General features: G+C 41.7%; 1 protein-coding gene across 6 annotated transcripts in view; it reads right to left on the bottom strand.

Annotated features, from left to right (window-relative positions):
• Positions 1-1968: 1968 nt before the first annotated feature.
• The window catches only part of FGF13 (fibroblast growth factor 13), a 1438916-nt gene continuing 1427937 nt past the window's right edge, over positions 1969-12947 (bottom strand). For all 6 annotated transcript variants that reach the window (XM_069612776.1, XM_069612777.1, XM_069612780.1 and 3 more), the window contains one exon: positions 1969-3595. In XM_069612776.1, the coding sequence (XP_069468877.1) occupies positions 3459-3595 (137 nt within the window). In that variant the 3' untranslated portion in view covers positions 1969-3458. The remainder of the gene's footprint in view (positions 3596-12947) is intronic.

The following is a 12947-nucleotide window of genomic DNA, read 5'->3' as shown; positions in this document are numbered from 1 at the left end:
TGTGGGCTGAAATGGGGATGGGGAAGGTCCGTGCTCGGGTTCCTGGAGGAAGGAATTACCGGGCCCTCCGAACTCGGAATGGCACGGTAATTCCCCATTCTGGGGACCCGGAGCCGGACCCGATTTTGGCGGCAGCCATGCCGTGCAAAAATCGTAATGAGGCCCATTATATGGTTAGACAACAGCTGACCTGTCAGAGTGGTAGGGAGGGACATTGCCTAAAGTGCATAAACTAATTTGGAAGGTTTATCTTGGCATATATCAATCCTTTTATTCATCATCTATTACATATGAAATTTACTTAGGTGTGGCAATGTATTCTACATGTAGCCAAGCTGCCATTTAAAAATGCTGAGTGCTTCAGGTGGGAGAAAAGCAGCTAAGTGTTTGACGGCTAAGAGTTTGTTGTGAAGACGTTCCCCAGTTTTCTGTGTAGGCCAGTTGAGGTGGGTATGGTAAGCAGATGGAAAATGCTATGTGTACTTATTCTCTGCTGAGGGGATAGTAGTGAAGTGCCCATTTGTGTCACCTGTTATGTATTGGGAAGGGCAAGGATTGATTGGATTCGACAAGTAGTCGAAATACTATAATGATGATTTAACACCTGCAAAGGGATTCGACTCCCAGTAAGAATGTCTGAGTTGCCTCCAAAGAGATATTGATCAGTAGCCAGCATTGCATGTTTTTTTGTATTTTTATAATGCGCCAGAATCGGAAATCTGTAACCTTTTTGTCTAAAAGTCTGCCATCTAATTATTTGGATGGAGATAAGTCAGGCACATTTTTTAATACTGAAAAATAACTATGAATGACTAGCTAACCTTCAAAATCTCTTTGTGAAAAAAAACAAGATTGTCTGTTTGGTATCATTTTGGGATGGGGAGTAGAGGCAGCATCGGTCTCCACCATGCCGAGGGGTGACTCAAGTCTGGATTTTTATTTGGGCTTTTTTTATTAGTGTAATATTTGCTTCATTGTTGTTTTCTTTTAACGATTTACATGTCTGTTTTTGCATTGTTGCTCTTAACGGTAGAAATTGTACCGATTTGTATACACTGCCCTTGCCCAATCACTTCTGAAGGGAACATGTGTGCTTGTTTATCTACAGAATAACTAAGTGCTGGTGGTGCCATGCAAAAGGCTCTCGGTTTGGCTCACATATGCCCCATTGAGTTCCCTATGCAAGAAATTAACAAACAAAGGCCTATTACAAAAAACCGATGTATTTGCAAAGGATCTATTTTACAAGAAAAAATTAAGAAGGCATGTGTTGTCATTTCTGTGACTATGGTAGGGTGTTTGCAAAACAAGGAATACATGTGCTTGCCTGCAAGCATACCAATGTTGTTGCATACAAAGTGGAACAAGTAGAGTGGAAGGAATTTAAACAAAAACAATGTGGACAATGTCATGCCCAGGGCTAAAGTTGTGGTTAAAATGGTATTGGGGCAAGTGGAAAACAATATGTTGTATCCGAGAAAACTGTGCACCAGCTAACAATATTTATTGAAACTATAAAACTGTACATTAAAAACCTTTTGTATGTCTATACGTCATAGTTTTTGTGACACATATATTTATGTTTTTATGTATTTCCACGTTTGCATTTTAGTTATATCTGCAGCAATTTGTAGATCAGTATTCCACTAGCTTGCCAAGGTAGAAAACATTGTACACACTTACACATGTAAGTTTTACAATTGGCAGACCGTGGCAATGCATGTTTCCAACATAAAACTGTTTGCACGCATTCCTGCAACTATTTATGGATATTGTTTTGTTGTGGTTTTAACAACAGAGTATAAACGATGTTCAGAGTTGCCATTTGAAAAACTAGCCAACCTTCTAGGGATTCCTGCGTGCTTTGCGGGGTATTCACACTCACGAAAAAAACCATTTGCATTTCTTTGCATCTAGTACATTGCTACAACATGCCGAGTTTTGCTTAAAAACCAGGCACAGAGAGGACAGACTTGAACATATCATTTAATATACAAACTTACAACCTTCGTTCTGGTAACAGGGCTCCAATTGGCAATACACAACCCAATATGATGAAATCATAAATTATGCAGCATAAATTAACATGTGACTGACAAGTGTACTATTTTATACAGTTCATAACAGTGCATCTCATTACTTTCTTTTTGTGTGGAAGGAAGACGACTAAGAAACATTCAGCTAGTCTAACGAACCAAACATTTTAAAAATGATCTCAACAGAATGTATTTGGTGCATGTTCGTGGATACAATATATAACAAACTTCTTTCTTTGTAGAAGACAGATAAAACTGCTTGTCCATACTTTTTGGAGAACAGAACCCAACAATGCCTTAATGCACAAAACCTTACAAATCATGCAATTCTTTTCCAATGCCACTTTCTCCCATGCAACAGACAGGATGATCTAAATGGAGACCTATGTGTAAACTATATTCGAGGAGCATGTATGCAGCATGTCATTTTGGGGGTACCTGCCCAAATGCGTCCTTCTATTCCATACCCACTTTCCCAGTAGAGTGAACAAAGACATGTTACGAATAAGACGTTTCTTATAAAAAAAAAAGAAAAATTTAAGTCACCTTAATGCCACAGTTTCTTTGTTTAAAAAAAAGAAGCCACAACAATCGTATGACATGACACACAAAGATGGCATCAGGAGACCACTACACATTGGAGGATCATTTCTTTCCTTGGCGGTACTGGACCATCCATGGTCTTAGGCTGACACAACAACTCCATTCCTACAGAACGTGGTTATCACAAGAACTTTACCAGAGAACTACAAATCTATAAAAAAGGTATATTTCAGAGTGTTTAAAACCACAAGCACACTGTTTACTTGGAACTGAGATGACCACTCAGATCCAACCCTGATTTTGGTTTTTAAAGACACAGGTTTGAGGGCCCACTGGAGTTCAGAAAACTGCCTCTGCAGAAAATCAAAAAGTTGTACTATTCCAAATTAAAGGATATATTTTAATCAGACTTGTATACAAAACAGTAATGTAGGAAAGCAACACGTTTCCCATTACTTTTTAATGTGTTTGAACTTACAAAACCAGTAATCATTAAAATTCCCATTGTCAAATAATTGGTCTTCTTTTCTTGGTTGGAAATACATTTCCTACCAGCAGCGTGTGCTGTTAGATCCATTTCTACGTATTCCAAAAATCATTGTTGACAACAGAGCAGGACATTTCTTCTCCAAGTTTCTTTCTGCAGTTATACTTCTCTGACTAGCCAGGTGCCTTCTGAGATGCACAAGCATATTCTAAAATAAAAGGAAATATCCAATGGCAACCAAAAGTTATAATGGCCAATACAAGAATGACTTATGCAAGTCCAGTGGCTTGTCCTGAATAATTGAACATTTGGATGACAGACTGCTAGCAAGAATTCAATGGCATCCAGAGGTAAAGTTCCATTATAGAGCAGCTGACAGGCGGTCAACTAGGCTACGTCGATTCGTGTTGACTCATGGATTTGCCACCATTTAACACTCCTGAGTGACTTCTGCTTTTTGTCGGTGTCCCGCTTCCAGATCGTGAAAATTCTGTGAGGTCATGAAGGGATGGTTCTTTGTACATGGCCACTGAAATTCAGAAACAATTCAGGTAAGTAAAAACGCTAAGAAATAACTTTGCATTTACAAAGCATTGCACATTATATAGGTGAAGATTTAGGTTTAAGATTCCGATTTGGCCCCCATATCAAATATACATTTGTGTCGTCATTGGCATGATGCTTACAATGAATACAATAATGTATGGCATGGTTTCCAAATGCCCTGTTATTTACTAAACGGGTGAAATTATATTCCATAACATTGCAAAGTGGTGATTAATTTAATGAGAAGGACCGCCATCCTGCATTTGTAAATCTTGCTCTCAGAGGCCAAAGCTAATGTTCCTCCAAACAATAATGTTGAAGGTGGTTTCATTTGTGTTTGAAAACATTTTTATATCATAGATTAGATAAACAGACCAGTATGTGGCATATGGGTTATAGTACCCCGGATGTACGTTATAAGGACATTGCATAAAACAGTGGGGTTCTACCAACATATCAGAATCATGAGCCCAAGGCTGATTACCTTAATAAGGTCACCGAAGTTGAAGCTGCTTTGCAGTACCCTTTTACATACAGTTAAGGGATTGCGTTCCTTGTAGTATGCGTATCAGCCTCCCGCCACCCTCAAATCAGTTGCACCCTTTTCTTTTCCAAACAATAATTTACTATTCTTTAATTGTATTAAACCTTTCTTTCTAATGTGCGCTCATTTCCCTCCTCACTTTTTTATAAAACCGTACAGTTTTACATTTCATTTTAATAATTTCACTATTAATTTAACCTTTCCATCTTCCCAATCTGTGCAGTTTTCTTTTCCAACTGATCAGACATTAATTTCTCTCCTTTTGCTAGCATTTTGTATTCCTCTCCTTTCTTAGTCCCTATTTCCAGGTATTTGGTTTTATTCTCCTTTACCTGCTTTTACCTTTTCCTGCGGTCATCTCTCTGTTTATTTTCATCTGACCTTTCTTTGAACCTTTTCCTCCTTGCTCTGCTTCAGTTCAACCATTTAGTTTTAGCTTTACCCTTGGTCTTCATACACTTTCCGGCTTCTGCCCTGACATCTTTCCTGTCTGCAAGTCAGACTCCTTTCCGCAAACAAACGTTCAGAGTGGAACATTATTATCAATTATAAATGAGGTCGAGAGGAAGGTAGGCTGTTGGAGCATTGCATGGCCTTTTTAAACTCACTAAAAATAGGTCACAGTTTTTTACAGCTGGATAGTAGTTTTTTTGTAATTAAAATGGAGATTTGAGGACATTGCCCAATTGTAAAAACAAAATTCAGAATTGTATATGGGCTTTAGAGACTCTTGTGATTTATACATAGAACAACATGATATAACATAATGTACATCTTCATAATAGTAAACATCACAGGTTTCTGTGCCATACAAAGCACAAGGCCGCAGCACAAGGAATTCATGCAGGCAGATAATTGAGGTGCCCTTTAGTATCCTCATCAGGTACAGTCGAGATCATGTTATTCCTTAAAACACTAAAGCAAAGACATTAATACAATGGGCCTCATTACGAGGTTGGAGGTAAGGGATTACCGGCAACGGTAAGGGTGCCGGTGCCGGTAATCCCGTACCTCCATATTCCCAGGTCCCTTAGCGGGTCCCTTCCTTAACACCTGGTCTGACCAGGTGTTAAGGACAGGACCCGCTAAGGGACTTCAGAGCTAATAACGGTACCGCAAATTGCGGTACCGTTATTAGCTACTTACCCATTCCCATTGAGCCCTATGGGGGCTCAAATGGGAATGAGGAAGGTTTCTCAGAATGGGGATTTACCGGGTCCTCCAAGGTTGGAATGACCTGGTAAGTACCCATTCCGAGAACCCGGACCCGGTATGCGGTAAGGGGGTAGCCATGGTACTAATAGCACCATGGCTACCTCCTACCTCATAATGAGGCCCAATGTGATTATCTCAAATAGCAATGCAGCGAACATTAATGTCATTGGAAAGTTTTAGATGAAAATGCATTTTACATAGTTTCATAGGCCTGACGCTAGTGGGCTTCAGGTATGGGCCTTTGGGTGGGGATGGGCTGCTGACTGTGGATGATATTTGAAATTATGATGGGGCTTTGCCTTGTTCCTGCAATCTGCCTTGAGGTACAAATGGTCTTCAGGTTTGGGATGGGCCTTTGGCCAAGGATGTGCCATGCCTTGGAATGCAACGTGAGCGAAATGTGGCTTGAACTGGGATGGAACTCAAGTAAGAAGTAGGGATGATCTTTGGGTGAAGACAGACCAAAGTACAATATTTTACAACAGTGAATCAGCATCTCTTATGTACAATGTGATGATGTCAGAAAGGTATAATGTGTTAACTAGTTCATTAAAAAAACAATGTTATTGTGTGAATTATATTTCTGTTCCACTTGAGTTATTAGGAAGCCATCAAAAATTAAACACATTTTGAAATGCTATATCCGTCACGGTGAGAGCACAGCAAATGAATACAGAATTCACAATCAAGTGCTACAATACCATGGCATGGAAACCCAGGTCTTCTTACAGATTAGGGTGAACCGGATGGACCCCAGCCAGCTCATTTAACTAGGGGTCTCCAAACAGCCCTTTAAGATGAGTAGCAGCACCCTCGAGATAGATGGGGATGCAGATTCGTACTCTTGCATCAAATAACTATGACAACTCAATAGTTTGGCAAAGGGAGTCCGTTTAGTGACAAGTACAAAAAACGGGGAGTTCAATGAACATCAGCAACCGCTTGATCTTCCTTCTCGCTTCAACTCCACTCAATTTCGGAAACAACAGTATTTATATAAAAAACTCGTCATCACTGACTCGCAATCTTAAAAACCTAACATGCAACGTGATTGGTTATAGGAAGGTAACTTTAACATTGGTACTGTAACTGTATGTGGGAATGGGGATAGGGGATTGAATAATCAAAGTCATGGGGCAACTAAGCCCTTCCTTCAAAATGACCACTATAAACATCACTAAAAGTACGACGTCCCATTGGTTCTACTCACTATAGGACCCTAGATTACACAGTCCACTATGATTGGGTTGGCATCAACCCCACTCATACTTTTCCACTTACGTCTAGCAGCATGCAGAACAACCAGCCAGGTGCAGGGAGTTTGTCTGCACCCCAGCTTCCTTACAATTATGTTACAATCAATCATCACCTCAGTGGTCATGTGTCAATTACTTCTTTGTAGTTTAGCCTTGAGTCTGCTTCTTGGTCTGAGAAAGTTTAAGGAGTATGAGTATGGCAAGGATCCATGCGTAGATGGGAAAGTCTCATCCCTTCCTGCCTGCCTTGTCACGTGATTCGGGAACGTGAAATCAACCTCTTCTCCATGTAATTTCTTGTATTTGATTTAATTCTGCCAGTCTTCTACCATCTGTGGCTTATCTTGACCTTTCTGAACAGGATACTCTGTTCTTTTTCCTTTTAATTGTATCCACTGTTGGCCTATTCCTGCCTGATATGACCTTGTCTTCTTGGCATGGTTACCTTCAGCTGGGTTTCTTTCCATCTTAATTCTCGATTTGTTTGCTGCAACACTCTCCTCTTAAGACCTTTAGTAACCTTTGTTCAATTCTGCTTATGTGCATAGTGGATTTACACTTATATATAAAAGTGCTGTTGAGATACATATATGTATAGGTTGCGCTTGCCGCAATCAATTTGCTACTAAGCGTAAGCAAGCTTAACAATTTCTTTGCTTCTTGGGGTTTCTTGCATCTGTACATGTTTAAACTAACTGAATATCTTCATCGTGCATACGGCATAGTATTCTGCGTCTTGACATCAACTGCTTCACCTTATGCTCAAGATGTCACTTATCCATGGATATTTTGTCTCTGTGTCGTATTCTTAGGTCATTATATCTTCTATATGTGCGTCAGTCCGATTTCTTATGACGTCACCATACATCTTCCTTTAATATCTTCTTGGCTTCTTTGGGTATTCCATTCTGACAACCGTCATTTTGTCTTGCCTGTAGATCTGGTTTTATCAATGGGTACCTTACTGTCCATGCTTTTTTAGGTGTTGGTACTTCAATAGGTGCTGTCACTCTGATAGGCACTGGGCAGAGCCTGACTGCGGCTCTCTGCTGGTTTATCTGTTCGTCATACATCACATATTTTGGTGAGAACGTACCTGGTACTACAAAGGGGGTGCCTGGAGTGTGGATGACACTTGGCACTTCCTCTTCAAGGCAAAGAGAGCGATTCCTGTCTTCCTAAATGGGTGACTACCTTAAGTACAGAAGCTGCAAGACTGTGAGTTTCAGAGAGCTGCTGCTCTCTTGCTAAGAAACACCAGAGCCACATTCTGCCTTTGGCAACATAGCATCCATGGCTCTCAGAAATGATCAGTTTCAAACACACATGCTTGAAGCTGCATTAGGAAGGGGCATATGGCAAACAAAAAGGTGGTGTGAGTCGGTGGCAAATATGACTGTGAGAGCTGACCTTGTCAAGAGGGATGGATGGGGACCCTTCTCAGCCTAGGATGGGTGACTCATCAGGATAGAAGTCAAAGCAAGTCCTATCTCAGAGGGGAGAAGATGACTGTTGAGAGAGCCCCAATCCCTGTCGCTTATCAATGTGCCCAATCAATTGAAACTTGTACCAATCTTATCACCACATACCCCCATTTGCTCAGCGTATCTCTTTACCAAAGATTATGATTTCAAGCGTTAGACTCTCAAATAAATTGAACTTTAATCATGGAGGGTCACCATTGATGGTCCGCAGAGTTCCTCATGAGAGAAATGGGTTGGGCATAGGACACTTGTATGAGGTATAATATCTGTAACACCTCCCGGTGGGGAAGGCATCGAAAGATTGGTCCAGGAAACCAGAAGGGGAGAGCAAAAGGAAAACAGGAGAGGGAGGTTATAAGGGACAACAGGAAACAGGAAGGTGTGGATTGTTCGTGTGAGGTCAGAGGAGAAGGAGGAGGCGGCAGACCAAGAGAACAGGATGAGGAAGGAGGGTGGAAATGTTTGTGGAGGCGGTTTATAGCAAATGCAAGGTATTGATTGGTAAGAGCAAGTGGTAATGCTTTGTGAATGTAAGGTGTGTGAGAAAAGCAGAAGTAGGAGAGCATAGAGTGTGAAGAGTGGCTGAGGGAGTGAAAGAAGGGTGCTTGTGGAGATGGTTGGGTGGAAAAGTAGTTTTGTGGCGGTCGGGATAGTGGTTAAGTAGTGGTGGGGTCAGTAGCATTATGGGGGTGGAGTAGTAGAGTTGTGGCGGTTGGTGGAGTGACGGTGTAGAGAGGCGGATAGTAGAGGTGTGGAAGTGGGTTATTAACAGCATGGAGGAGTGACAATGTAGAGGTGGGAGTAGTAGTTGAGAGGGTTCCATGTAATAATGTTGCCACAAAAATATCGCCATACAAAAATATCGCCGAAAAATTGTCGTTTTTTGTGGTGACATTATTGCATGGAACATGCGGGGGACACCCCTGCAACCCCCACATTTTTTTTTTTATTATTTTTTTTTGCCCCTATCCCCACATATAAGATCACCCAAATAATATCGCCACAACATTTTCCCGGCGATAATATTTACGGCGACCATATATGTGGTGATATTAATACCTGATACCGTTGAGAGGGGTGGAGAGAGTAATGGTGGGGTGTAAAGGAGGTGAGCCCACTCTGCAAAACCCTCTCTAGGGGTAGAGTCAAGTGTGACCTCACCGAGAGGGACTCCACCTTTGGGGACAAGGAATCCAATTCGTATAAGGAACTCCCTAAGAAACATACCGATTCTATACCTCCAAAAACATCCAGTGAATAAAGGTATGAAGAACATACCAAAATAAGGCATTGTCATCAAGAAACTGATTATTTCTTGGAAGAAAAAACTATATTGTACGAGACGAGGAAAAAGTACTGTGGAGACGAGGAAAAAGTTCTGTGGAGCAATGCAAAGTATAGAACAAACAGAGAGAAAGCACAGCTACATTGCACCGGCTAAGTCAACAGGCAGAGACTGGGTTGTGATTTGTTTGCAAGTGTATGCAATGCATTTTGTATAGCACCTTTCATCATGTATGGTCCCAATGCGCTGTAGGTTGAACGCCCTTGGGGGACAGAAGTCCAGGTATGGGAAATTCATCAGAGAATTATTGAATGTGTCAGTGCATTTTAGCCAAAACAAAGGTAGGTAGGGGTGGCCAAGTCCCTGCTAGTCACCCATGTTGAGCAGGGATGTGGGTGGGTGCAGAGAGTAAGTGTGGAGAGTATGCAAGAGCAAGAGAGTCATTATGTGTGTAGCTAGGCTGATTTTCTACCGCTGGGGATAGATGCATTTTAATGGCAGAGGTGTTGTGCAATATGTCTTAGAGTAGTGCGTGTACGGGTGCTGAGAGGTAATCTGGAGAGTATGCAAGAGCAGGAGAATCATTATGTGTGCAGCTAGACCACATTTTTATCATGGGGGATAGCTGCATTCTAATGGCAGAGGCGTTGTGCTGCATTCTAATGGCAGAGGTGTTGTGCAATGTGTTTTAGAGTAGTGTATGATGGCAGATGCGTGCGGTTGTGTGGTTGTGCCTTCAGCTAGTATCCATAAGTATGGAGCGTTATACATACCTGTGTGTCCTGCTGGCTCTTTATTGCATAGATGGATTTAGAAGGGGGGGATTTCAAAGCGTGGCTAAATTATGGCCATTGGCTATGTAAATTCACCAAGTATTATAGAGTATTGCCTACTCTCATAGATTAATCCGGATGCAAATACATTGACTACCCTCAAAATTCATCCAGATGCAATACATTGGTTTCCCTAAAAAATTAATCTAAATGCAATACATTGGCTACCCTCAGAAATTCATCTAAACGCAATACATTGTGTGATGAATCTTCGGATGTCGTCCATTCTCCCCTAGGGGAGACCTTTCTCATGGGGCCAGGGCAGTGCGTCCACAGTACGATAGCCCCCTTGGAGCGGTGCACCGGGTGTGGATCACATGGCCCACCTCTCCTACTCTTATAGAAGCAGACCCTTTAGATACACTTCTAATCACGACTCCCATGTACTTGCGTGAAGTAATTCCAGTTAACACACTACATAACAGAAAGCATCAGGGAAATCAGACTCTCCAGGCCTATACCGTATGTAGAAAGTTTATTTTGGGAATAGAAAACGTTCCCATAAAAACAACAACAATTGACAACATAATTACACATCACACCTTTGACAAAATAATCATTCCACCGTCATTTACACCTTGCAACATTTTTAAAATACAAAAACCTTAAATTCAAACAATTTTCATTAATGTCCTCAAAGGTTAACGCATTTGTTACAAATTATAATAATTCCCAACCCACACAGACTGAGTCCAACCATAACAAGTAGCACAGAGCTGGTTCAAGCTGCCAGAATCCCTGCCCCGCAAGTGTGGTTTCAGAGTGCCCTCTCTAATAAATGAGAAAGCTGGACAAAACAATAGAAAATGGGTCAAGTCTTCCTTTGGCGCATCACATTAAATACATAATTGATTTTCATTGCCATTGGACCAGGCTGCCACCACTGCTCTTAAATTAATACAATTAAAACGTGCCCTGGTGATAACAATGTGCTGAGAAGGGTTCTGTGCCCATCGCAAATATTTCTGGAGACCTGCACTCGCAATAATTGCATGTTTCTTTTTAAAAGGCCTCAGGATCTCGGATGACTCCCTCTTATCCAGAAGGCGCTGGAATACCCTTACTTTTATAGATCTCAAAACATTGGAAGGCATAACATCTCTCATGTAAAAACATGGAACCGTATCTACTTCTGCCAACATTGCTCTTACATACCAAAGCCAGCGGGATCTTTAAGTGGGGGTTCCTAGGAATCAAGTGGTTAATTAGCTCATGGGTTAAACCAGCTTTAAATTCTGAGCCAATAACTTACAGGCTGAGCTGTGTTGAAGTCACTAATAAACCTGCAACCCAATACCTGATGCACCGTGAAATTCAGGGACGTTCGTGAAAGCCCCCATACTCGTTTCAGAAAAGTATTCACCACGTGGATGGATTTAACATTGCTCTGTCCCCACAACTCCATGCCATACCTAGTGACAGAAACAGCATTCCTATTATAAACCTTGAGCACCAGCTCAACTGGTTTAGCTTTGAACATGCCCATAGCTCGTGCCACCCCACCTATAGCCTGTTTGAATCTTGCGTCTGCTTGATAACATGGGCCTCAGCCCTAACGTTTGAAGGAAATCTAACTGCCTGATATTCAAACCTGGAGACTCTAGAGGTCAGAAACTGCTTGCTAAACATGGCCTGAAATGTTGGTGGGTATTTCCCCCTATTTCAGATCATGACTGCCGATTTTTGGGAATTAAACTTTACATCCAAAGAATCCATTAAAGAAGAATACTCATCAATCAGGTGATGCAGGGCTCTGGCAGTGCGGGCCAACAAAACTGTGTCATCTGCATAAGCCAGTATTGGCACGAGCCGACTACCCAGCCTGAGGACATCCGGGTGCAATTAAGCAAGTTGTCATATAGACCATTAATATACAAACAGAAGAGCAGGGGGGCCATCATACAGCCCTCGTTCCACCTAAAAAAAAGTACACTGTCCCTGCATTCCTCTCCTCATGCAGGCCACTGATGAAGAATGCAATCTCTCCAGGAGATCTACCAGTAAACCTGGACAATTCATGGATCTGAGTACAGACCAGAATGTATTATGATTGACCTTGTCAAAGGCGGTTTTCAGATCCATAATGCAAGAATAATTGGTTACGCCTTGATATACAAAGAGTGAGATCCCACCAGATAGAGGTTCAAGGACTGCTCATCCATTAGCCGGTCAAGTGGAACAGCAAGTAGAGCGCTCGCTTTGACATCCGTGCAGAGCCTGCGGATGCAGGTTCGAATCCCGGCAGTGCCAAACTCAGCGTTTCATCCTTCCGAGGTCGATAAATGAGCACCACACACTGTGGGTAATAATAAGCAGCGCTCAGATACCTGAGGGTTCGTAGTGCTATATAAATGCCAAATTATTATTATTATTATTATTATTATTCTGAGACCTGGTCTGAATCCCAACAGAATGGGGGACAGAATATTATTACATTCCTCCTAAGACTCCAATCTCCTCTATAATTTTAACTCAGCTACTGTGAAGAAGATGATAATGAGTACAAAGATCACTCTGCTAAACAGTGGTGAAGGGTCTAGTACTCCGTAATATTTCATTGGAACAATGAGATACTAAATAGCCGAGCGAAACCAAAGTGTGGAGAGAGATCCTCTGATCAAGTGTTGAGGAAACTGACCCAACAACCGTGAAGCACAGAGCTGAGATGCTTTCCCCTGAGCAAGGAGAGAGAGCGAGCATAGCACAAGACCTGGGTGC

Source organism: Ambystoma mexicanum, chromosome 5p (genome assembly GCF_040938575.1).
Source record: "Ambystoma mexicanum isolate Mex_15411 chromosome 5p, UKY_AmexF1_1, whole genome shotgun sequence".
NCBI classification, from domain to species: Eukaryota; Metazoa; Chordata; class Amphibia; order Caudata; family Ambystomatidae; genus Ambystoma; species Ambystoma mexicanum.
Note: the sequence above shows the minus strand (reverse complement) of the source record. Positions and strands in the feature narration are given on the sequence as shown.